This window comes from Leucoraja erinacea, chromosome 10 (assembly GCF_028641065.1).
Source record: "Leucoraja erinacea ecotype New England chromosome 10, Leri_hhj_1, whole genome shotgun sequence".
Taxonomy (NCBI): domain Eukaryota; kingdom Metazoa; phylum Chordata; class Chondrichthyes; order Rajiformes; family Rajidae; genus Leucoraja; species Leucoraja erinaceus.
This window is the reverse complement of record NC_073386.1, coordinates 43,815,895-43,840,572: the sequence shown is the minus strand read 5'-3', so window position 1 is coordinate 43,840,572 and position 24,678 is coordinate 43,815,895. Positions and strand designations below refer to the sequence as shown.

Sequence of the window (24,678 nt, the reverse complement as noted above, 5' to 3'; positions counted from 1 at the left end):
TGGCAAGGACGAGCAACCCTAATTGCCCTTTAAAGTTATGTTGAGCCATCTTAAATGGCAGCAATTCTGTTGGGCAGTGATTTGCAAATTTCAACCAAATGGCATTTAAGCAACAGTGATATTTTGAAGTCTGAGTGATGTGTGACGGACGGAATCCGACAGATGTTGGCATTCCCAAGGACATTGCCTTTGTTGTCCTTGATTGTAGACATTCTGAAGTTGGTTAATGCATTTAGAGTGGAGTTTCCTCAAACTGGTGTAATGTGGATGGCTAATTGCATTTCTGGGGAGTAGGTAAAAATCAGTAGTAGATATTTGTGGAAAATTGATTACTGTATGTACTTGCATGGTAGGTACGTTTGTTTTTAAAACATGAAAAGCAGAGTTTTAATTTTTGTTCTGTGAATGCTTTGGTTACTGAATGGTTGCCATGTTAAGTGAATACACAAAGTACCCTTTTAGCTGTATGTTGTGTGTTTTATACAAAAACTACTACACATGACGGAAATGTTGTTTTAAACATGACTGGTCAGCAATTTCTTTTGGACAATACTGCTTTATTTCTGAACACTATCTTTATCAGAGTGTGTGCGCTGATCTTTTGTGGTTTCTGTTTACACTAGGCAGTGCTGTGTAAGCTAAAAGCCCAAATGGTGCAGCATTGCAAAGCATAAAAGGTGAGGCCAAACAATAGACAGTCTAGAACATTGGGGCTCCTGTAACCTTGAAAGCAAGTGTAATAGTTTGAATTTTTCAGTATTAACAAAAAATCATTGTTATTTTCACTTGTTTAGATTAGTGTAATTTGAATAAAGCTATTTTAATTGTAAAGTTTGTCATTGCTTAAGTTTTTTGTATGCACTGTCTTTTTAATTGGAACATTGTGGATTGAAGTAATAATCTAGGCCATCGTGAATTTCAAGTGATGGGTGGTAATTAATCTGTTGTGCAGCTACCTTCTAATTGAAATAATCACACCAATGATTTTTCATTAATTGTAATAGGGCTATTATATTTTAATGAAAATCAAAGCTGAAACAATCAATTTGTCTTTTATGGCTGCCTTGAAAAAATAGACACGAGAAGCCAGTGTTATCCCTGTGAAGCTAGCAACGTATTAAACATTAAAAAAAACTAGAATGTAAAGTTTCCATGTTAGAAATTGGAAAGAATCTTTCTTTTAACTTTCTGTTTGATAATTTGTGTAGAACAATTTGTCACCTCATTGTTTATTTGTCTTGAAGACTTCCTTTTGAGTTACTGTTTTATTGAATTGCAGCTGGTTCAGCAAAGGTAACTGATTTCCTTTTTGTCTACAAGTTATTTGTTTGATCCAAAGCTGAATAATAATTATTTAAAAGGAATAATATTTGAGTGATGGGAATGAAATGCACTGCTATAAATTTTAAGTCAGTATCAAAGAAATGTTAATACCAAAGAAGGCAATTGATCATGGAATATGTACTTGTGTAAAATACCTTAATATATTGACTCTTGATTTAATGTGATTTTCTTTTTCAGCTTTTGTTACTTTGCTGAATGGAGAGCAAGCAGAGAACGCCATTTGCAAATTTCACAAGTCCATTTTCCAGGAAAGAGAGATAACTGTTCAACTGCAATCTACGGATAGCTTGCTCTGCGTTACTCAGTTGCCCCTTTCCTATACACAACAACAGTTTGAGGATCTGGTCCGTCTACATGGAAACCTGGAGCGGTGCTTCCTTGTTTATAGTGAGACCACTGGACATTCAAAAGGTTATGGTTTTGTGGAATACATGAAGAAGGATTCTGCTTCTCGAGCTAAATCTGAACTTATGGGCAAACAGCTAGGATCTTGCATCCTATATGTTCAGTGGACAGATGCTGATCAACTGTCATCTGATTTCCTTCATTCAAAGTGCCTTTGCATCGATAAAATTCCCCATGATTACAAAGACTCAGAGGAGCTGACAGAGTTCTTCTCACAGATGTTTAAACCAGTTTTCTGTCAGGTATGTAGAGAAAAATGGGAATATGCTTTTTTTTCATGGCATGGACTGTTAACTTTAATTTCAGTGGTTGTAATATATTTGAACTCAATGTGCAATATGATTTAGTGAACTCAGAAATCTTAGAACATTACTCCAGAGTGTCTACTACTTCCAGTGTGTCCACTACTTCCATAGCAATCTCTTTCAAAATCTTGAGATGCAGATTATTCCTGTAAGTGGGGAGGGAGGGGTAGGGGGGAGAGAGGTGCAGAGGGGGAGAGGTGTGAGAGTGAGGGGGGAAAGAGAGAGGGGGGGGGTGAGATGGGGGAGAGGAAGGGTGGGAGGAGGGGGGAAAGGGAGTGTGAGGGGCGGATGGGGGGGGAGAGGGAGTGTGGAGAATTTGAGGGGTGGGGGTGCACGTTGTCAGAGGTCTGGTTCTTGAACGCAATAATCATTCGCTCTCTCGTGAAAGCGTGTTTTTTTTTCAAAGGCTTTGCGAGCAACGCGACTGGCAGCAGGAGGGAGGGGGTGGGGGAGGCTGCAGGATTCAGGCCCCAAGTGGGGTGGGGGGGGGGGGGGGGAGGAGAAGGGGTGTGTAGATGAGGAGGAGAGGAGCAAGCGATCGGGCAGCGGACCACCCGTCAACCAAACTACATCAGCGTCCTCAATCGAGACTCTGGGGGTGAGGGGAAGGGGTCGTCCGAACGCTCCCGCAGGCTGCTCACTGTGCCAGGGAGAGCGAGAACAGGGCCCGCCTGCTGCTGCTGCTAACGGGCGGGCGGACGGTGGAAATCAGCAGAGAGCCGATCGAGAGAAGGGGGGTGTGGGGGGAGGAGGGAGGGAGGAGAACTTGGCGCTTCAGACCCCCGAGTAGGGGGGGGAAGAAGTGGGGGGAGAGGACGGAGAGGATGGGGGAGGGAAGTGAAGTGGGGGGCGGGCGGGCGGGCTGGAGTCCAGCAGCGCGAGCCGGGGAGCAAGTGTACTTGGAGGCATACTATTGGTCGACATGTTGGATTGTGACATCGGTAGCTCGTTTTAGATTTTAAAATGAGTGAGGGGGGGGGGGGGGATTTTATTTTTTAAAAACGTGTACATAAAAAAGTCCAAATGTTTGGATGATTGAATGTAAAAGTGAAATCGCTAGCGAAATGGGAAAAATCCCAGAGAATTTCGTAGTTGTTTTGGCGTACCAAGGAATCAAAGGCCGAATCTGGCACAAACACCAACACACACACACAGATAGACAAGATGTATTATCCTTCGAAATGTTCATCTTTGTTTGCTTAGTGCTACAGGTGCACAACCTTTTATCCGAAAGCCTTGGGACCAGACACTTTTCGTAATTCAGAATTTTTCGGCTTTCGGAATGGAAGATTTTTAGCGTAGTGGTAGAGTGCTCGGCTCATATCCGCAAGGTCGCGAGTTTGCGCCTCGATCCCGGCAGTTACTCAATCGCGAGTTTGAGTCTTCAATGTAGTTTTTTCTTGCAGAATAGGAGAGAATAGGGAGGGTTAGGCTGGGATCATTCTCTGCGAGATGGTCTTAGTGCGGGAGACAAGTGTAGGAGAGGTGTACTGACTGTGTGGGCAGATCTTTGGAAGTGATTGCCCACCATTCTCAAAAGCCGCTGTGTCTCCCTGTCCCTCCAACAAGTGGCAGTTCGCCCACAGCCCAAGCTGCGCCCCCTCATCCGCAACCCGGGTTCCTCTGGAGTTGGAGCGGGGCTGGGCTAGAGTTGTTGCTGGCTGTGAGTCTCTGGGATCTCCGTGCTTGCAGTGGGCCTGGGGGTCGGTGTCCCGATGAAGGGGCGCAGCTCGGGCTGTGGGCGAACTGCCACTTGTCGTTGTAGCGGCCCATCGGGGAGCGGCTTCTGGTGGTCCTGACGTCTCTCAGCTCCTGTCCAGGGGGATGGCCGGAGACGTCAGGACCAACAAGAACCCGCTCCCCGATGCGCCGCTACAGCGACAAGTGGCAGTTCGCCCACAGCTCGAGCTGCGCCCCCTCATCCGCAACCTGGGTTCCTCTGGAGTTGGAGCGGGGCTGGGCTAGAGTTGCTGCTGGCTGTGAGTCTCTGGGATCTCCGTGCTTGCAGTCGGTGTCCCGTTGGTCCTGACGTCTCCGGTCACCTCCCTGGACTGGAGCTGAGACTGGGAACTGTACCGCCCTTGCCCCCTCCCTCTGCAACTGCAAACAACCCCACAGTTCCCAGTCTCAGCTCCTGTACGTGGCCGGAGACGTCACAGCCCGAGCTGCGCCCCCTCATCCGCAACCCCAAGACCAAGACGTACCTTGCACACCATCAGCTTCTGTTCCTACGGGGAGCGTGTTTCTCTGTAGTTGGAGCGGGGCTGGGCTGCTGCTGGCTGGGGGTCTCTGGGATCTCCATGCTTGCAGTGGGCCTGGGGGCCGGTGTCCCGTTGGTCCTGACGTCTCCGGTGACTGGCACTGGCTCCGACGTGAAGACAGTGCAAAGCCCCCACGCCGGTGCAATGGGCGGGGAGCTGGAGAGGGGAGGGAAGGGGTCACACACATGGCCGGGAAGCAGAGGGGTGTAGGTGGGGTGAAACTGAAGGGAGCGACAATCTGCTGCTACCTGCCCACTGAGTTAAAAAGTTACCACGCAAGACTCACGATACACTATGTATCATGAGTCTACCGTGGGAACTTTTTAACTCAACGGCAGGCAGCAACAGATTGTCAATTATTAACCCTCCCGCGCAATATACCCTCACCTTCTCTTTTATGAATGGGGATTTAGTTCCCCTTTCTTCGAGGACCGACCGGAGGTTCCGCTGTCACCTCTGCGGGCTGCCCTCGGTGAACGTCTTCAAGGACCTTTTTTCAAGGACCGAAAAAATGTCTGCTATTCGGAGCTTTTTGTTATTTGGAACTTCGGATAAAAGATTGTGCACCTGTATATTTTTTTAATGCCTTTTCAATTCAAAATGTGTTTTCCCGCTTAAATGTTTTGACTGTCACAGTTGTACTGGGTTATTGCTCTTTAACTTTGGAATAGTGCTCTTCAACTTCTTGGAGATTTGAATCTAAATCCAGAATGAAGTTCTCACTGAAAGATATTTGAAATAAGTTTTAACGGATCTTTTATTAGGATTCACTCAATGTTTTTTCTATGCTTTCTCCACTTAGTTGCCTTCCTCCTATTTCTGCCTTCTACCATATCACACTCTTTCTCACACATACCACTGCTGAAATTGGGTCAGAAATATACAGGCACTCCCTGATGTAACAGTTGCGTTCCGTGAACCCTAACACGTCAGATTTCATGTAATTCTCAATCGCCATCCTCTACCCAAAATAACTCGCATCCTCTACCTAAAGTATTAACCGTCTCACTGGTGTCCGGCTGCTTCCAAGGCCCTTTCTGCCTTCTGGATAAGCACCGCTGCCGTTGCTTGAGTGATCGTACACTGTTGTGGCAATTACAAACTGCCTTGTTAGCACTGGGGACTGGGATCAAGGAAAGAGCGTTCACGTCGCGGCTGTTTTCACCAATATTTCCACCACCACGCACAAGAAGCGCAAGACAGACACCATTGTATGCAGATGCCGAGAAGTGTGTTCTACTCTGGCTGAACAACTTCTAATCTTGTGTGTGGACTTGATAAGAAGAAGACCAGGGACTCAGTACAGAATTGTTTACGTAAGGGCGAGTGTATGTATGCCGCTTATTACTTAAATCGGGGAATGTTTATATTCGTTATGAATAATTGGTAATCCAGATTAACATGATATTCAAAGTTAGGATGATCTTCTAAAAAATCACTTGCACTACTGATTATGCAAAAGTTTATTTGAGTGGTAGTAGTTTTTCATTGTAACAATATTGTGATTATCTGCAAGCTATTTGGAAGTTTTGTGACAGGCTGGGCAGCATCTTTATCAGTATTGATCACCAAATATTGACCCAATTTGTAATTTAATCTCTTTATCTGTTCAGGAATTCAGCCAGACACCTCTCTTGTCGGGACTGCTGTGTATTTAGGTTTAACCACCATTTTGACTGTTATTAAAATTTATTATTTGTATCAGCCTAAAGGGTCCGAGCCCTCTTCCTTCTGCTTCTGGGATGTTGTTGTTACAATTCAGAATAGTTCTTGACTGTGTTTGTCAGTTCTTTAGCAAGCAGCTTTGCTTCAGACACTTGGCAGTTTATTTAGGAAAATATGCCTGTATTTAAACATCTTCCAAACTAGGGGTATTTTTGTTTTAACAACTTTTGTATTATAGTGTGCATTTGAGTAAAATCTGTGGTGCCAATGTGCATTTCATTGGGGTTTTCAGCCAATTTATTAAATTGTGCCTTTTTAAATTGAATTTGGGAAGGTTGAGAAAAGAACTGAGCCAACTGAGGAACTGCTCCATCTTACCACTAGATATTTCCTTGAGTGGAGAATAGTTGTTCAACTTTTGTTTTAATGTGCTTATTTTTCTTTTGTTTTATTTATCAGCTTGCCCAAGGCTCAGGTAGCCATCCTTCTTTTGCAGTAGCTGAGTACGAGACTGCTGACCAAACTGAATTAGTTCAGCGATCTGCTAATGGAATGCTTATTGGGGGCAGCCATGTCCATATTTCATTTTGTGCTCCGGGGCCTGCAGGACGCTGTACTCTGGCAGCACTTATTGCCGCCCAGAGGTTGGTAAGTAAGATCTTTAATCCTCTTTTCAGAATGTTTAAGCTTTAGCACCAAAATAAGTATGACATTTCTTCTGTTAGTTCAGCAATAAACAACATTATTAATTATTTTGGACGGAGTCATACAGCATGGAGATAGGCCCTTCAGTCCAACTTGCCCACTCCAACCAAGATGCCCCATTTACCCTAATCCCATCTGCCTGTGTTTAGCCCATATCCTTCTCAACTTTTCCGATCCATGTACCTGGCCAAATGTCTTTTAAATGTTGTGATTTTACCTGCTTCAACTATCTCCTCTGGCAGCTTGTTCCATATGCCCACCACCTTTTGTGTGGAAAGAGTTGCCCCTCAGTTTCCAGTTAAATCTTACATCTCACCTCAAACCCATGCCGTCTGGTTCCTGATTCCCCTACTGTGGGTAAAAGACTGTGTATTTGTACACAGTGTATTCATGCTGTGTGTATTTATCTATTCCCCTCATCTTCCTGTGCTCCAAGGAATAAGTCCTAGCCTGCTCAACCTCTCCCAATAGCTCAGGCCCTCAAGTCCTAACAACATCTTTGTAAATCTTCTCTGCATTCAACTTAACATATTTCTTCTAACGGGGTGAAGACCTAAACTGACCATAACATTCCAAATGTGGCCCCACCAATGTGTTGTACATCTGTAACATAAAATCCCAACTTATATACTCAATACTCTGACTGATGAAGGCCAGTGATATTAAAGATTTTTTGACCACCCTTACCTACCTGTGATGCCACTTTCAAGGAACTATGTACCCGCACTCCTAGATCCTTCTGCTCTACAACATTCCCCAGAGCCCTGCAGTTCACTGTGAAGGTCCTGCCCTATTTTAACTTCCCAAAAGGCAACACCTTGTTGTTGTACCTTTGTATTAAACTCCATTAATCATTCCTCTGGTCATCTGCCCAACTATTCAAGATCCTACTACAATTTTTGATAACAATCTTCCCTATCTGCAATGCCACCCACTTTCATATCATTTGCAAACTTACAAATCATGCATTCCCATACAATTCATTGATATAGACCACCAACAGCAATGGGCCCAGCACCAATCCCTGAGGCACACCACTAATCACAGTCTTCCAGTCTGAAAAACAACCCTACCCCATCACCTTCTGCTTCCTTTCATGAAGCTCATTCTCCATCCTATTGGTTAGCTCTCCCTGGATCCCATACGATCTAACACGGCGTACCATGATGGACCTTATCAAATTATTGCCACAAGGCTACGTCTTCAACTTCGCCCCCATCATGAACCATTTTGGTTACTTCTTCAAAAAAACTCATCACATTTGTGAGATATGATCGTCCATGTACAAAACCATGCTGCCTTGGTGTAATCAGCCTGACTATATTATTGTAGCTCAAAATACTCTCCAATAACTTGCCTACCACAAATGTTAGGCGCACTGATCTATAATTCCCAGGCTTTTCCTTGCCGCCCTTAAATAAAGGCACAACATTAACCACACTTGAGACTTCTGACTCATCATCCGTATGTAGTGATAATTTGTATATATCAGCTAGGCTGCCTGCAATGTCTTTAGCTTCCCACAGTGTCCTTGGATGTATCCGATCAGGCCCAGGAGATTTAATACGCCTTAAAAGGTTCAGCACCTCTTCAACTGTAATACTGGCTGTCTTCAAGACACTTCTATTAACTGTCCCAAGCTCCCTGTCTTCACAGTGAACACAGAGGAGAAATGCTACTGGAGGAACTTGCCCACTGACTGCAGCTCCACACAGATAACTGGTTTTGTTTATAAGGAGCTTCTATTTTCTCTGGTCACCCTATTTTCTTTAATGTGCTTACATTTTTTTTAATTCTTAGTATTATCCACGAGAGCTATCTCCTTCCCACTTTTTTACCTTTCTGATTTATTTCTTGACTTTGTTCCTCAGTTCCTGAAACTTGTCCAGGGACACGCTTGAACCCAGCTTCCTATATCAGTCCTATGCCTCCTTTTTCCAGACCAGGGCCTCAATTTCTCTCATCATCCAAGTTTTCTTGCTCCCACCTGCTTTGCCCATCACTTTAACAGGAACCTGCAGGCCCTGAACTCTGTTCAACACACTCTTAAAAGCATCCCACTTTCTCGATGTACATTTGCCAGCAATCAACCTACCCCAATCAACTTGATCTTTATCATAACTATCATTAAAGCTAACAGAAGTGATTGCTGGTTCAAAGAGGCCTGCCCACAGACATTTCTGTCACTTGCTCTTCCCAATTTCCTAAGAGTAGATCCAGCTTCGCCCTCTCCCCTGCCTGAGGAAACATCTGTACCGTGGAACACTAAGCTGCCAGTCCTGTCCCTCTTTTAGCCAGGTTTCCGTAATAGGCACAACATCCTAGCTACATCTACCTATCCATGCCTTGAGTTCATCCGCCTTTCCCGTCAGGCCTTGCGCGTTAAAATAAGTGCAATTCAATCCAACAGTTCTTCCTCGATTCCTGCCCTCAATTCCTATTCTGTCCATTGGACTTTCTTTCATATAACTGACTTTGTGTACTGTCTTCCAGCCGCTTGCCTGCCTCAGTCCTGCATTAGATCTCGCCTCCTAAGCAATAACAATATGAAAACAGAAAATAAGACTTGGATTGATTTCAAGTGCTTTAATGAGATTTTTTTTAATGTTGTGAACCACTTTTCCTTTTGACTGAACAATTTTATATTTGGGTGCAATAGTTGTTTCAAAATGTTAAAATCATTAACATCATTGTATAATCAATGCTTGAAATCTGCCAGATTGCCTCCTTTTTTTCCCTTCACCCCTTCCCCTACCATTTCTCTGTTCTACTCCTTCACCCCATCTTACTCCTTCCCGCCCCTCTCTGGCCTGCCTCTTTCAATCTGCCGAAAGGGCTTCAAGATTATTCAAGCAATCATGGTGTACTTTGTCCATATGACCACCATTTGAAGTGTGAGTTTTGATGGCAATTATTGGGAGTTATTAAAGCACTTCAATACCACACCTTGGCCCTTGAATTTATTGCAACATCTACATGCAGGAGGAGGTAAATGCATGTTTGTTATGATATACATTTATAAAAATATCACTTTTTTTCTCAACCCAGTTCTATGGGCAATTTCCTCAGAACTTGAGAATTGGTCTGGAATAGTCTAATATTGTTCAAGAAGAGAACCACATGGATTGAATTCCTTTCATCAATCTCATTCCCATTATTAAACCATCATGCTTAACATATATATTACATTTTAATTTTAAATTACCCATTTTTGCTTAACTTAATATTGAAGAATAATCAAAAATTCAACAAAACAATCTAACCTGCAGTGTTAATAAATTCAGATTATCTTTGTAAGCATACAATGTGTTAATAAACACTGTTATTGTTTAAAAAACCTACCTTTGGGAGAATACTGCTATTTATTAACTGGCATTCAATGTCCATGAATTGTTTGTGCTATCAAAATTCAATTTGTTAGTTTACTGAATATATACTGTCAGAGTTCTTTATGGAATGGTGGGTTCAGATTTCATGATAATAGGGTTGTGGAAATATGGATATTTCATATTCTTGTATGAATGCATATTTTTCAAGAAAAATATAATTAACAATGAAAATGTCATTCCAGCAAGTATCTCAGTTCTCAGAAATATGAACGCACACCAACTATGGCCATTGAGCCATGCTTGACCAAGCACCTGCCATTTTTTAAATATCCTTTGTCATCGCAACAGCTCTTTGGTTTTGTGAGCTGGAGTAGGCTACAAGTGGAACATAGCTGGGTAGGGGATAATGCTGTTCCGGATCATGCTAGTAATTTTATACCTTCCCCTTACATTTGACCTCACAAAATGCAACACTTCACATTTGCCTGGATAAATTCCATCTGCCATTTCTATGCCCATGTTTGCAATTGATCTGTCTCCCGTGACTTTGACAGCTTTCACTGTCCACACCGTCACCAATTATTGTGTTATCCAATCAACCCATCTATATATTTGTCCCATGTTACTATGGTATATCACAAAGAAGAGGTCCCTTGAAGCTACAAACCGCCAGTCAGCATAACACCCTTCCACCACTACCATTTGTCTTCTAAAAGCCCTGTCCCATGGTAAGGGTTCATTCCAAGAGTTCTCCCGAGTTTGCCCTGATTCGAACTCGGAGATTTACCGTAATGGCCACTCGTCAGTACTCGGGGCTCTCGTGGAAATTTTTCATCATGTTGAAAAATCTTCACGAGTCTTCCGAGCTTACCTGCCGTTAGCGAGTCCTCCCGAGTACCAGCCATTAGCGCTAAGAGACATCCCTGCGTTCCGACGTACCCGCTACGTTCATTCTCCATGCTTACCACGAGCTTGATTTTTTTTTTTTAACTCGGGAGAGCTCTTGGAATGAACTCGTACCGTGGGATAGGGCTTTAAGTAAGCAAGATCTGAATCCAAACTAAGTCATCATAGACAACATCCACAGTCATACCCTTATCAATCACCTTTGTTACACCTTCAAAGAGCTCTATCAAGTGTGTAAGATGTGACCTGCCCTGGACCCTAGCATGCCGATTGTCCCTAGTTGCCAGTAAATCCCATCCCCAAGAAGCCAGCATACATTTAAATTGAACCCCTCAGCTTTATTGCAGTGGTCGCAATCATGTAGAGTGGACATGTTCATTTAAAAAGCGTCACTAACTTTAATAAGGAGAGTGCAGATATCATTTTATTGGATCTTTAAATGCCCGTTAATTCAAAACATTAGGGTGAATTTGAACAAAATGATTCATTTTTAATTAAGAGATCGGAATAGTTAAATTTGAATTTCTAAAATATTTCTCATCTGCTTTTAAATATTAATGGTCAAAGTTCTGTAAACAAGAGTGAGCTGTCAAAGGCCATCAGCCCATTTGAGGGTTCTGGCCTTTGGAATTCTAAGCTCAAGGCCTACCATTTTTTTTGTGGACTTTCTTCCTCATAGGGCACTTCATAGAAAGGGAGGTCTCCTGTGTAATTGGACCCACAGGGCCACAAAAAAGTCCATGTCGATTTGGGAATAATGCAGGGCTGCTGGATTGAGGCCTGTAAATGGCTCAATAATATTACTACCTACTCTATTTGTCACTGACTGAGAACAATTTTGAATGAGATGATTAATGCTTCTGTTAACTGCACACATTTCCATTTCCATTAACATTTTCATTTTTTTGTGGAACTTGCTGCACATGTTTTGCTGGAAATATGCTATGAAAGCAACTAATTTATTGCTATGTATATTTCTAAATATTTGACTTTATAGCAGTTGGGTGTCTAACTCTGAATTAAATTTTCTCTTCAGTTGCTAAATAGCAGAAAGGGCCTTCTTCCTGAACCCAACCCTTTGCAATTCATGAACACCCTGAGTAATCCTGCTGTATTGCAGCTGCTACTGAGACCTAACTTCAATGGACAAGCTGGCAAAAAAAGTGAGTGGTTTGATTCTTGCAAGGCAATTTTGGAGCCTTGTATTATTTCAGTTCTTTACAGATAAATTGTAGAAACTAATCGTGTTGGATAAACATAAGATTTGGGTTCTATTGAGAGTTTGCCAAGAACTACCACCATACATAAAAAATACAAGACCTTGGATTATAATTCTGATGAAGCTGTTTGTAATTGCCATGGGATTGAAGATTGGGTAAAATGTTGTTCCGAGTGTTGAGATTTCAGTTGATGGAAATGCTCACAGTGCTACTGGCATTAAAGTGCAGTTCTTTTGGGATGGGTTCCACTTAAATTGAGCTGGGATGGTTTTAGGGCACTTAAACTGTTATGTTACGGGTGGAATCTAAACAATCTTCTTTAGCAGTGCTGAAACCTTTTGCATTGCTGGTCCATTATGGAAGTTCTAATGTAAAAACGTGATCTTTGGTATAAAAATTGAAAATATTTAGCAGATTAGCCAGCATCTGTGATGCGACAAATGATAGAATCTACATGTCATTAGAACTAGTAAATATTATCTAATAGGTTTTGTGCAAGTTCAAAAGTGAGGGCATTTTATATTTTAAATTTGGTTTCTGTTCAGATAAACTGAACCTTAATAGTTAAATGTCAGGCAAAGCCACAGATTCTGTTGCAATTTCCATGATGTGTTTGAATTGCTCAAGGAAGAATTTAGTGCTTGTTGAGGTGTTGATGGAGCAGGTAGTGGTAGATATTCTTAACAGGTCATCCTTTATGATCAACTTGAAAGCTTGAAACTTCCAGAATGAAGCAGTTCCATTGTTGTCAAATTGCTCTTGATTATTCTCATTTATTGTGTAGATTTTTTTGTGTGTATACTTGGGGAGGGAGAGGTAGTTTGGTGTAATTCATCTTTCAGAAGTCAGACAGCATTTAAATTGTGTCAAATCTGAATTGTGTGCTCGGGTTAGTTTAGTGTTTGACTAATCGGCCTTTTAATCAAAAAGCAATTGGGCCAAACCAGTCAATTTAATTTAAAACGTGTGGAATCAGATGGGTTACGGAGAAGGAACAAATATTTTGTATGTTGATTTTGCTCGTGGGCAATTAATGTCAAGTGAATGATGGATCGGACTTGATTGTGACACAAAGCATGCCAAAGTAATTTGTCATCATGATACAACTCTTATGAAAAATAATACATGGAACTGTGCAAATATTTGTGTGACCACTCACTTTTGAGTTATTTAATTTTCTGTGTTATTGCCATTAACAAATGTTGCCATGGTTTTTTTTAATTAATTGAAATGGACGTTGCATTTGCTAAGTGTTTCTTCAAAAATTGTTCTAAAAGTTTATTTGTCCCCTTAAGGTATGCTGGGGAATACTTTGGGTCTGCCAACTTTGCAGAATCCTGCACTGACTGCAGCCCTACTTCAAATAAATCAAGCACAACAGGTAGATTATTTGAACTCATTTTCTGAAGCACATTCTAATAAATAAACATTCATCAGGATAAGCCATGCATTCGAGAAACCATAAAAACGAATTTGAATGAATCATTGCCATCAAGCTCTTTTTACCCCAACACTGGATTCATTAGCTCACACTTGCACTGTGTGCAGAGTTGTTGAAGATATATTTCTGTTAATCAAACAGAAGAAAGATGTAACGGGATCTCTTTGTTAAATAAACTTTGAAAGTTTCTAAGAGTCCTGTTCACATGGAACAAGCTACTTAGAATTACTGAAATCATACATAGTCAAATATAATGTGTGCAAAGTAAAGTTCATTTATCTCTGACCTAAATCACAAAATTGGCTCCATGGTTGATGTCAACACATGAGCCCTGCAAGGATTTTTGTCAATGTCTTAATAATTTTGAAGAAATTTAAATTCTTCTGTCAGTTGGAATTTTATTGAAGGAAAACTCAAACATTTTTGTACGGTATATCATGAAAATCAAAAGAAAATACCTTTTCATTTTCCCAAATGAGCCCAATGGCCTACTCTCTTCACAAATCAGCCCTCCAAAAACTCTGTAATGTTCATTTTTCAAAACTGGAATTTCTTGCCTGGATAGAACATTGCAATATTGGCTCTTCTTTTGGACTAATACTTGCTTCACTGATGAAAAGGAGCTAGTTTGTTTCAAGAACAGAATCTGATGTCTTAATGTGTGGCTTTTAACTAGTGCAGGCGTATATTTCCGGAGCCGCAAAGCCTAGAAATATGCACTGGTTATCTGTGAAAATAATTGTAGTCTGTCCTCTGTGGAAAATAATTCTTAATTTTAATCTTAATTTTTTGATCCAATTACCTTGGGCTGAAAATATTTGTGTGGTTGATTGACCTGCTTTATTGAACAACTTACTTTTCTTCCCCTGAATTAGAATGCTGCATTGGGAAATGGATTGTTTCAGAATCTACTGCGAATGCAAGTGGCACAACAGCAACAACTGCTTTTGAACAAAGATAATCCAGCAATCAACAATGTAAGTTGTAATTGAGATGAGTCGATAATCTCAAATCCTTAACTAGATTTGTATTGCTGTGTGCAAATTTCCCAAAAGACTCTAAATGCTGCAAATCTGAAATGAAAATAGTAAATGCTGGGTGAATGATCAATAGGTTGGGCAACATTGTAGAAAAGAGAAACAGCTCATGTATTTGGTTGAGAACCCTTTAAAGTGAGGTGAACTGGGAAAGTGAATAATACATTTAAGTTGCAGAGGTTGAGGGTGAAATGTTTAAAGTATAGGAGTAAGACGAGAGTTGCCCAATGTTTATAGAAATACCTTATTAATAAATTAAAGCAATTGGAGCATGAAAATAAAGGAGTATTTAAAACTGAAATGCAGGTCAGATCTGTTGCTTAATCTAAAAGGAAAATGCTGGAAATGTGTGGCAGATCAGGCATTGCCTATGGTGAGAGGAAAAGTGAGTTAACTAACACTGATCATCTCAATATACTCCCATTTCCTCCAAATCCAAGGCGTAGCTATGGGCACATGCATGGGCCCCAGCTATGCCTGCTTCTTTGTAGGATACGTGGAACAATCCTTGTTCGAAGTGTACCATGCCCTATCCCGGTAGTCTACCTCAGCTCCATTGGCGACTGCATTGGTGCTACCTCCTGCACCCATGCAGAACTCATTGACTTCATCCATTTCACCACTACTTCCATCCGGCACTCAAATTCACCTGGACCATTTCCGACATCTCCCTATCGTTTCTAGACCTCACCATCTCCATCGCAGATAACAGACTACTTACCAACATCTACTACAAACCCACTGACTCCCATGGCTATCTGGACTACACTTCTTCCTAACCTGCTTCCTTTAAGGACTCTACCCCCCCTACTCCCAATTCCTCTGTCTGCACCCAGAATGAGGTGTTCCAGACCAGGGCATCGGAGATGTCCTCATTCTTTAGGGTTCGGGGGTTCCCCTCTTCTATTATAGATGAGGCTCTCACCAGCGTCTCCTCTATATTTCACAGCTCCGCTCTCACTCCCCATCTCCCTACTTGTAACAAGGACAGAGTCCCCCTTGTCCTCACCTTCCACCCTACCAGCCGTCGCATACAACATATAATCCTCCGACATTTTCCCCACCTCCAATGGGATCCCACCACTGGCCACATCTTACCACCTCCTCCCCTTTCTGCAGAGACCGAACAGCACCTTGTATTTCGCTTGGGTAGTCTACACCCCAGCGGTATGATCATTGACATCTCCAATTTCAGGTAGTCCTTGCTTTCTCCCTCCTTCCCCTCTCCAGCTCTCCCACAAGCCTACTGTCTCCGCCATTTCCTTTCTTCCCACCAAAATGTCGCCTATTCCTTCTCTCCATAGATGCTGCCTCACCCGCTGAGTTTCTCCAACATTTTGTCTATCTCAATATCTTAATTATCTTTGGTAACCTACCCTCATTCCAATGATGCCTCCGTTCATGAAAGACAAACCTTGATACTGGTGTTAAAGGCTGATAACTGCTGTTTTTAGTGAAAGGCTTCCATCTCACAGAGGCCAAACATCAGTTCCTATAACTCCCTCTGGATTGTGATCCCACTTATGAGCACTAGATTGTTGTCTTCTGGACTGTCACTGATCTTATTTTCTTGAGATATTTTTCCTCCACATTCTCCATCTTCTGATGTCTCCAGCCTGCTCTGACCTTTCTCAAGATCCACAAGCAGACACTTTTTCAGGCTGCACTTGCTCTGCTGAACTGATTACTATTGCACTCTCTATCCTTAATATTTTTGAGTTTGGGTGCACAAATGAGGCAGAGTTTGTGTTCTGGATATCTTATTTTTAAGATGTAGTGAAAACCCATTAAATAAATTAATAAAACTATTTGGCATGATGGGTCAATTTGTTGGATCTCCTATAGAGCATCTTAAATATGCCTCCTGTTCTATTTCCCATCTACTAAACTACTCTCCAGATTGTGATAAAGGTGTTGCATGGATTTAAAATATACGCAAGAATATACAAATAATACTTCATGCCTGCTTCATCACTTGATAGGGCCATGGATGATTATTTATCTAGACTCTACTTTCATGTACCTACTCCATATTCTTAAAATCCCCCAGTAAAATCTGTCTTTGATATACTCTGCGACTGAGCTGCCACAGTTGAGAATACTAACCAGTCACTCGGGGTGAATTTTTTATTTTTTTATTTTCTCGTTTCAAATTTGTGATTCAAGCCCACCTGCAATGTAGGCCATTGTCCAAATTACTTGACGTATGAGCAGATTATCCATGATTTGTGTATCAGGATACCCAGGTACAAGTCCATTTGAATGGTAATTCCATTCACACTCACCATTTAAAAATAAAACAAAAAAAACATGCTGGGTTTCAATTGTTTATACCAAAATAATTGCTTCACTTTTCTCTGCATTATATTTCATCATTAGTTTTGGTATTAGTTTATTATGATGGTGTACTAAGATATAGGTAAATGATAAGTCGTTGGAGACTATTTCTTTAGCTTTCCGAGGAGGTAGAGGTGTTGGTTGCATTCTTTGCCATAGGTTTGTGGTTGGACCAGGTGAAATTGTTAGCAAAATTTCACACCAAGGAGCTTGAAACTTAACCATCTTCATTTAATATCTGTTCTTTAGGTCTACAATCTCCCTTCTCTATCCACAACTGTTGCTGCCCCTTAGCTTTCTCATAAATAATTATGGATATAGTACTTGGTTTGCTTAACCAAATATTTAATATGAACTTATTGGATCTCAGCAATGTTCCTTGTGGCACCCATTGGCTTAAGCTAAGGAAAGCCACCTAAAACCTTGCATTTCTGATCTGCTGTAGGTTCTTCAAAGGTGGATTTCGCGGGAAGGAATCGTTGATTTTAATCTAACGCTTTGTAGGGGATCAGACCATAAATTGTGCAGGAAGAATGGCCACAAGAATATTGCTCAATTATTGTTGATACTTTAGTTGTAAGGATTAGATTCTCTTTAAATGTCAAATGTATTAAATACGATATTTGTGTTTTTCTTTGTCTTTTTATTTCCAGAAGTCCAGTTTACTCGGAGACCCCTCCATGTTGCTTCAGGGAGTAATGGGAATTGGACCAACTATGACAACGAATCCTGGGAAAGGGATTTTGGCTGAACCACCAACGGGTAAATTACATTTTTTTGAGTGGCACAGCTTAGTGCGATCCCCGCACACGACATCCTATATACACAAGGGAAATTTACAATTTTAACATGCCAATTACCCTACAAGCCTGCACGTCTTTGGAGTGTGAGAGGAAACCAGAGCACCCGGAGAAAAGCCCATGCATGTCACGGGGAGAACATACAAACTCCATACAGATAGCACCCACTGTCAGGATCAAACCCAGTTCTCTGGATGCTGTAAGACAGCCATTGCGCCATTGTGCTGCCTGATAAATTATGAACTCTAGAATAATCTTGATTGTTTAATGGGTGGAATGTGTTTTGATGACTTGAAACTGGCATATCACAAGCATTGGAAATAGTGTTCCTTGGGCAGTTAGTTCCTCTGGGTTGAGTCACTAATCATGCAGTACCCCGTCTTTATCGTTCTCCAACACTGTCACTGCCCTCTAGCTTTCCCATCAGTAATTAGGTGTATATTCTATGGTATGCATATCGAATTCCTACGTTTTGAAATGAAATGAAATGAAATGATTCAATTTATTGTCATTGTCAGTGTACAGTACAGAGACAACGAAATGCATTTTTAGCATCTCCCTTGAAAGGGAGACACAGGGCGTCGCGGTGTGCCCGCGCCTGCCGCCGTAACATTCCATTACAGGCAAAGGTGGGTGAAGTGTCTTGCCCAAGGACACAACGACAGTATGCACTCCAAGCGGGATTTGAACCGGCTACCTTCCGGTCGCCAGCCGAACTCTTAGCCCATTGTGCTATCTGTCGGCTTTGCACTTGGACCTCAGCACCGATCCCCTTTCCAATCCCGAGGTGATTGTTGAGGCCATTTTGGGACCTGTAGACCCTGCTACAGTGAAGCAGAGGGTGGGTAGTCTTTGCATTGTTCATGCGGGAATTCTGTGTTTTCCCAGAGATGGGAATTCCATTCCCCATAGAATTCTATTCTATGAATGGAATTAAGGTTCTCACCCCGTGCTGAATGCTCCTGCACCTGCAAATCACTGATTTGTGGCGATGTAACACATTTAATGATGCTGAAGAACATACTCAAAGCTATTTCACTGTCCAACTGATAATGTTTTACCATAACTGGGCTTGGAATAGGATACTGTTTTGGACGTACGGTGTTGAGGATGCCCACCAAAGCTGACTGACTATAATTTGGGCCTTAATGTTGGTTGACTTATTCTATGTGGTTTGGTAGAATTTTTGTGAAGGAAGATGGTATCTCTCCAGTGCTTGTCACCAGTTGATGTGAACATGATGAGTTAATGGCTTTTTTTGTTATGATTCTCTGCCTGTCAGCTGTGAGGTGCCTGCTGTTGATACTGCATATCTCAAACGTGTAAAAGGTTTTCATCTTCACACTCTTCCTCGGAGTGCTGTGGTGAATTTATTCATGAGTTGTTAAGGCAACCAACAAATGCAAAGATTGTGCCATTGTTGGAAATTTAACTTTGTGTTTGTAAATCAAAAGGTACAATAAAATGAAAGCTTTTTGGATAGTTATTAATTGGCAACACTGTTTCGACCAAACCTCCGACTGCCCGTTGTGCATGAATGTAACATTCCTTTCAATAATCATCCTTTTGGGTTGTTACTGATATGCATATAATGAAGTGCCAGAAGATGAGATTTATTGGCTTTTATTGTATTGTTGCCCACAAAAAGAAATGTACTTCCAAATGAATTTTGTATTAAAAATGCTCACAATTGCTTTAAAAAGCATTTTGAAAATAATTAAATTATTTTACAATTAACAAATTGATGTTTCTCCACAGGTATTCCAATTTCTGCATTTAGTGCTGAATTTGCTAAAGCCCAGCCACCATTGGGAACTTTGCCATTTTGCTCCAAATTCTTGGGACAACATGTGACTGAGCAGAAAGCCCTCTTGGAAAACCCAAATCTGCTCCTAGGGTCATTTCCACTCTCTGCTCCTATTAGCCACTCTCATCTTCAAGGCAGTCCCAATTTTGCTCTGGGAAATTTATTGGCCTGCCACCAAAAGCAGCAAACTCGGCCAACTTCTATGAATGGGACTTTTTGGGTAAGCATTTTGTTATACTTTCCCACCCTTTCTATCTTCTCTTCTCATTTAAATCCATTCTATATTGAAGCTTTATATTAGGATTATGGAAAGTTAGTCTTTAGTTTGTTAGTCTTGAGGGTATACAGTAATTAATGTTTCTGTAAAATGTGTTATGACATATCTCCTTTACCATTGATCACAAGCCTGTTCTCAAATTATTGCTAGTTAAATTTGAATAGCTGAAATTTAATAAGTAACTAGACTAAGTGGGACCCGTTGGGTCCCAGCATCACACGGGAGGGCTGGTCACCAACGCAATACTCCACCTGTCCACCAATACCAATACTGCTCGCCAGAGGAGGGGGGCTGTCTGTTGTGCTAGTATGGGTGTTGCGGGCTGAAGGTACTGGTTTCCAGAGGGCTAGTATAGACATTGTGGACCGTATGGATGCTTGGGCAGGCATCCAACTGTTGCAACGATTTTAAAAAGCCAAGCCAAGGCAAACAATTGGGCTGCAGCCACCCGGCAACCAAAATTCATTTTGTGAACACAAACTGGTAAAAAAAAAAGGCGAGGCAAACAATTGGGCTGCAGACACCCGACAACCAAAATTCATTTTGTGAACACAAACTTTTTAAAAAGGGCTGGAGCCGCATCAAGGGGACTCACCGTGGAGTAGACGTGCGTTCAGTGTTAATCGCAGCTCAGTCTCTGCCAGACCCTCTCGCTTCCTGGGTCTGGCAGACACTGTGCGGCACGACGCTTCCTGGTTTTATAGTCCCTCCCCCTGCCGCCAGCGTGGGCAGCAGAGCGACTGGGGAATTTTGTAAAAACGTTAATATCTCTAATTTTTCATCAACGGAAAAAATCCTCCGCACTCATACGACGGAGGGGGGCTCTGAGCGAGGTGGCCAAAAATGACGACTGTAGGTTGCGGCGTTCTCTCGGAAATTGCAGCACAGTCAGCTAAAAGCGGTCAAGATCAGACATTTAGTAATATAGAAAATGGGTTGACTTTAACATCCCAGGCTAAATATCGCACAGTAAGTATTGTGCTGGGTCATTAAAATACAATCAGCAGAAGGGAACAGCAACATTTAGCTACTGCCATAACATAATGAAGCTGGGCGATATTTAGCCATCTGATCATTAGTACCTTTCAGCTATTTGTATTGGGCTGATCTCCTGACTCCCGATCCACAAGAGGATTTTAGGGCTGAACAATAAATACAATCATTGCAAGCATTGTTCTCTCAGGAATAAAAACAAGCTTTCTGCCATGCCGACCAAGATGCTCCATCTCAGCAGCTTTTCCTGCTTATGGTACATATCCCTCTAAACCTTTCCACCCATGTACCCATCCAAACGTATTAAATGTTGTTATCACTTCCTCAACTACTTTCCCTGGCAGCTCATTCCATATACCCTCCACCCTCTGTGTGGAAAAGTTGCCCATCTGGTTCCTAATAAATCCTTCCCCTCACCCATAACCTATGCCTTCTAGATACTATTTCCTCTGCTCTTGGAAAAGTGCATTCCCCCTACCTATTCCCATCATTAATTTTAGACTTTTATAAGATTAGCCCTCAACCTCCTGAGATCCCAACTCCTCCTTGTAGCTTATACCCTTGAGCCCTGGCAACATCCGCAAATATTCTATGTTCTTTCAAGTTTAATGGCATTTTTCCGTTAGCGGTGTGACCAAAATGAACATAATAGTCCAAGTGTGGCCTCACCAATGTCTTCCAAAACTGCATCATAATGTCTCAACTTCTATATTTGTATCTTTTCAACCATTTTTTAAATTAAAATATAATGCTTTTTTCTTAAAGGCAACAGTTAGTGATGCTAATGTGCCCAAAATGGTTAGTAGTCTGAAAGAGATGAGCTGGAATTATCATGGGTGATTCCATTTTACTAACACAAATATCAACATTTGGTCAAAGTGTAAAGCACTTCTGGTATTGGTGAAATAATCTCCAGTAAAACTTGGTGCATTGAGGCAAGGATGAAGCGTGAAGGGTTTGGCTTTGATTGGAAGGTACATGATTGATACGATCACAAGATATGTTTGGGATCTTGTCACGACCATCTTTGATTACACGTGTTTTATTAATCCTTAAATCTGTTGGGTTGAATTGTGCTCTGTTCGGCCAAGTATCTAAACTTCTTCCTCCACACCATTGGAAGCTTTGGAATATGATGTAGGTCCAACTGAGTAGCGCTTCCCATTTTAGAGTTGTCTGATGAGCCGTAGTAAGGCCTCGTAGATAACTAAGCCCTGGCTGCTTTAGGGCTAAGAGCTCATCCTGGAAAGCTTTGACGTCCTTTCATAGGAGTTGGGGTAGGGGGAGTGGAGTCTCACTTTAGACCTTTGTAACAGTTTTTAAATGCCTATTATGTTATGTTGCGTTTATTGTTACTTGTACCGAGGTTCAGTGAAACGCTTGTTGCATGCTAAATAGTCAGCGGAAAGGCAATACATACTTACATTATTCCCTTTATCATTCAGATTCAGATTCAGATTCAATTTTAATTGTCATTGTCAGTGTACAGTACAGAGACAACGAAATGCATTTAGCATCTCCCTTGAAGAGCGACATAGCAAACGATTTGAATAAAAATAAATAATAAGTGTCCGGGGGGGGTGATTGGCAGTCACCGAGGTACGTTGTTTAGTAGAGTGACAGCCGCCGGAAAGAAGCTGTTCCTCGACCTGCTGGTTCGGCAACGGAGAGACCTGTAGCGCCTCCCGGATGGTAGGAGGGTAAACAGTCCATGGTTGGGGTGAGAGCAGTCCTTGGCGATGCTGAGCGCCCTCCGCAGACAACGCTTGCTTTGGACAGACTCAATGGAGGGGAGCGTGGAACCGGTGATGCGTTGGGCAATTTTCACCACCCTCTGCAGTGCCTTCCGGTCGGAGACAGAGCAGTTGCCATACCATACTGTGATGCAGTTGGTAAGGATGCTCTCGATGGTGCAGCGGTAGAAGTTCACCAGGATCTGAGGAGACAGATGGACCTTCTTCAGTCTCCTCAGGAAGAAGAGACGCTGATGAGCCTTCTTGATCAGAGTAGAGGTATTGTGGGTCCAAGAGAGGTCATCGGAGATGTTGACTCCCAGGAACCTGAAGCTAGAAACACGTTCCACCTCCGTCCCGTTAATGTGGATGGGGGTGTGCGTGCCACCTCTGGACTTCCTGAAGTCTACAATGAGCTCCTTGGTCTTCTTGGAGTTAAGGGCCAGGTTGTTGTCAGCGCACCATGCTGCTAAGTGCTGGACCTCCTCCCTGTAGGCCAGCTCATCATTGTTGCTGATGAGGCCAATCACCGTTGTATCATCTGCATACTTGATGATGGTGTTAGTACCATGTACAGGTGTGCAGTCATAGGTGAAGAGGGAGTAGAGGAGGGGGCTCAGCACACAGCCCTGAGGAACGCCGGTGTTCAGGGTGAGGGTTGAAGAGGTGTGCTTGTCTAACCTCACAGACTGGGGTCTGTTGGTTAGAAAGTCCAGTATCCAGTTGCAGAGGGAGGGGTCGATGCCCAGGTTACCGAGTTTGGTGATCAGTTTTGATGGAATAATGGTGTTGAATGCTGAGCTGTAATCGATGAACAGCATTCTTACATAAGTGTCTCTGTTGTCAAGGTGGGAGAGGGCGGAGTGAAGTGCCGTTGAGATGGCATCCTCCGTACTCCTGTTCTTGCGGTAGGCAAACTGATAGGGATCCAGTGTGGGGGGTAGGCAGCTTTTGAGGTGTGCCAGGACCAGCCTCTCAAAGCACTTGGTGATGATGGGGGTAAGTGCAACTGGGCGGAAGTCGTTGAGGCTTGCCGCAGTGGAGTGTTTTGGCACTGGCACGATGGAGGTGGCTTTAAGGCAAGTGGGGACAACTGCTTGGGCAAGTGACAGGTTGAAGATGTCAGTCCAGACGTCTGTCAGCTGCGCAGCACAGGCACTGAGCACGCGCCCGTAGAGACACATGATAAAGGGAATAACGTGAATAGCATTTAGTGCAATGTAAAGTCCAATCAAAGATGGTCTGAGGGTCTCTGGGTTTCCAATGAGGTAGATAGTAGCTCAGGACTGCTCTCTAGTTGGTAGGATGATGCAGTTGTTTGTTAAAAGCTGGGAAGAAACTGTTCCTGAATCTGGAGGTCTATGTTTTTCACACTTCTATACCTTTTGCTCGATGGGAGAGAAGACAGAGTAGCTGGGGTGCGATTAGTTCTTCTTATTCTGATGAATGGAGTCAATGGAAAGGAGGTTGCTTTGTGTGATGGTCTGGGCTGCATCCAAAATTCTCCGCAATTTCTTGCAGTCTTTGATGGAGCTGTTCCCAAATCATGCTGTGATGCATCCCGATAAAATACCTCCTACGGTGTATCTGTAGAAGATCTCTGACATATTTGAAATTCTAAATACATTTAAAATATTAAAGTGCAGACAGTTGTAAGAAAATAAATAAATCAATTAAATCTGTTTAAAGTTTTGTTTAAATCTTTTTAATACTTGGCCTTCATCTGCAAATCCCTATTTATGTGAATAGGGATTTTCTTCATAAGCAAGGTGTGCACTCCAACTCCAAGACGTGCTTCTTTGTAGGACCTTTTCAAAATTACTGGTCACAGTCAGCACAATTCAGCCCTTGGTTATTCTTTGAGAGTCCAGAGAACAATTATTGAAACAGTGTATTCTGTACCTTGCAATGGTTGATTAATGGAAGAAAATTGTTAAATCAGGGTCTTTTTTCTATGCAGAATGCTGCAGTGGGCAACCAATCGTCATTGCTTGGAGTTCCACCAAATGATGTAACAACATCACACAATCCATATCTTAGCTTTGGAAATATAGTGCCGGGTCTGAATTTACATGGTGAGTAACCTGAAGAAGTGTGTGTTACGTTAATGAAA

At 42.2% G+C, this 24,678-nt stretch overlaps 1 protein-coding gene across 4 annotated transcripts in view; it reads left to right on the top strand.

Annotated features, from left to right (window-relative positions):
* The window catches only part of raver2 (ribonucleoprotein, PTB-binding 2), a 63,018-nt gene that overhangs the window by 15,273 nt on the left and 23,067 nt on the right, over positions 1-24,678 (top strand). For all 4 annotated transcript variants that reach the window (XM_055642073.1, XM_055642071.1, XM_055642070.1 and 1 more), the window contains exons 3-10: positions 1,522-1,991; positions 6,440-6,628; positions 11,957-12,083; positions 13,436-13,521; positions 14,457-14,558; positions 17,609-17,717; positions 19,514-19,782; positions 24,526-24,640. In XM_055642073.1, coding sequence (XP_055498048.1) covers positions 1,522-1,991; positions 6,440-6,628; positions 11,957-12,083; positions 13,436-13,521; positions 14,457-14,558; positions 17,609-17,717; positions 19,514-19,782; positions 24,526-24,640 — 1,467 coding nt within the window. The remainder of the gene's footprint in view (positions 1-1,521; positions 1,992-6,439; positions 6,629-11,956; positions 12,084-13,435; positions 13,522-14,456; positions 14,559-17,608; positions 17,718-19,513; positions 19,783-24,525; positions 24,641-24,678) is intronic.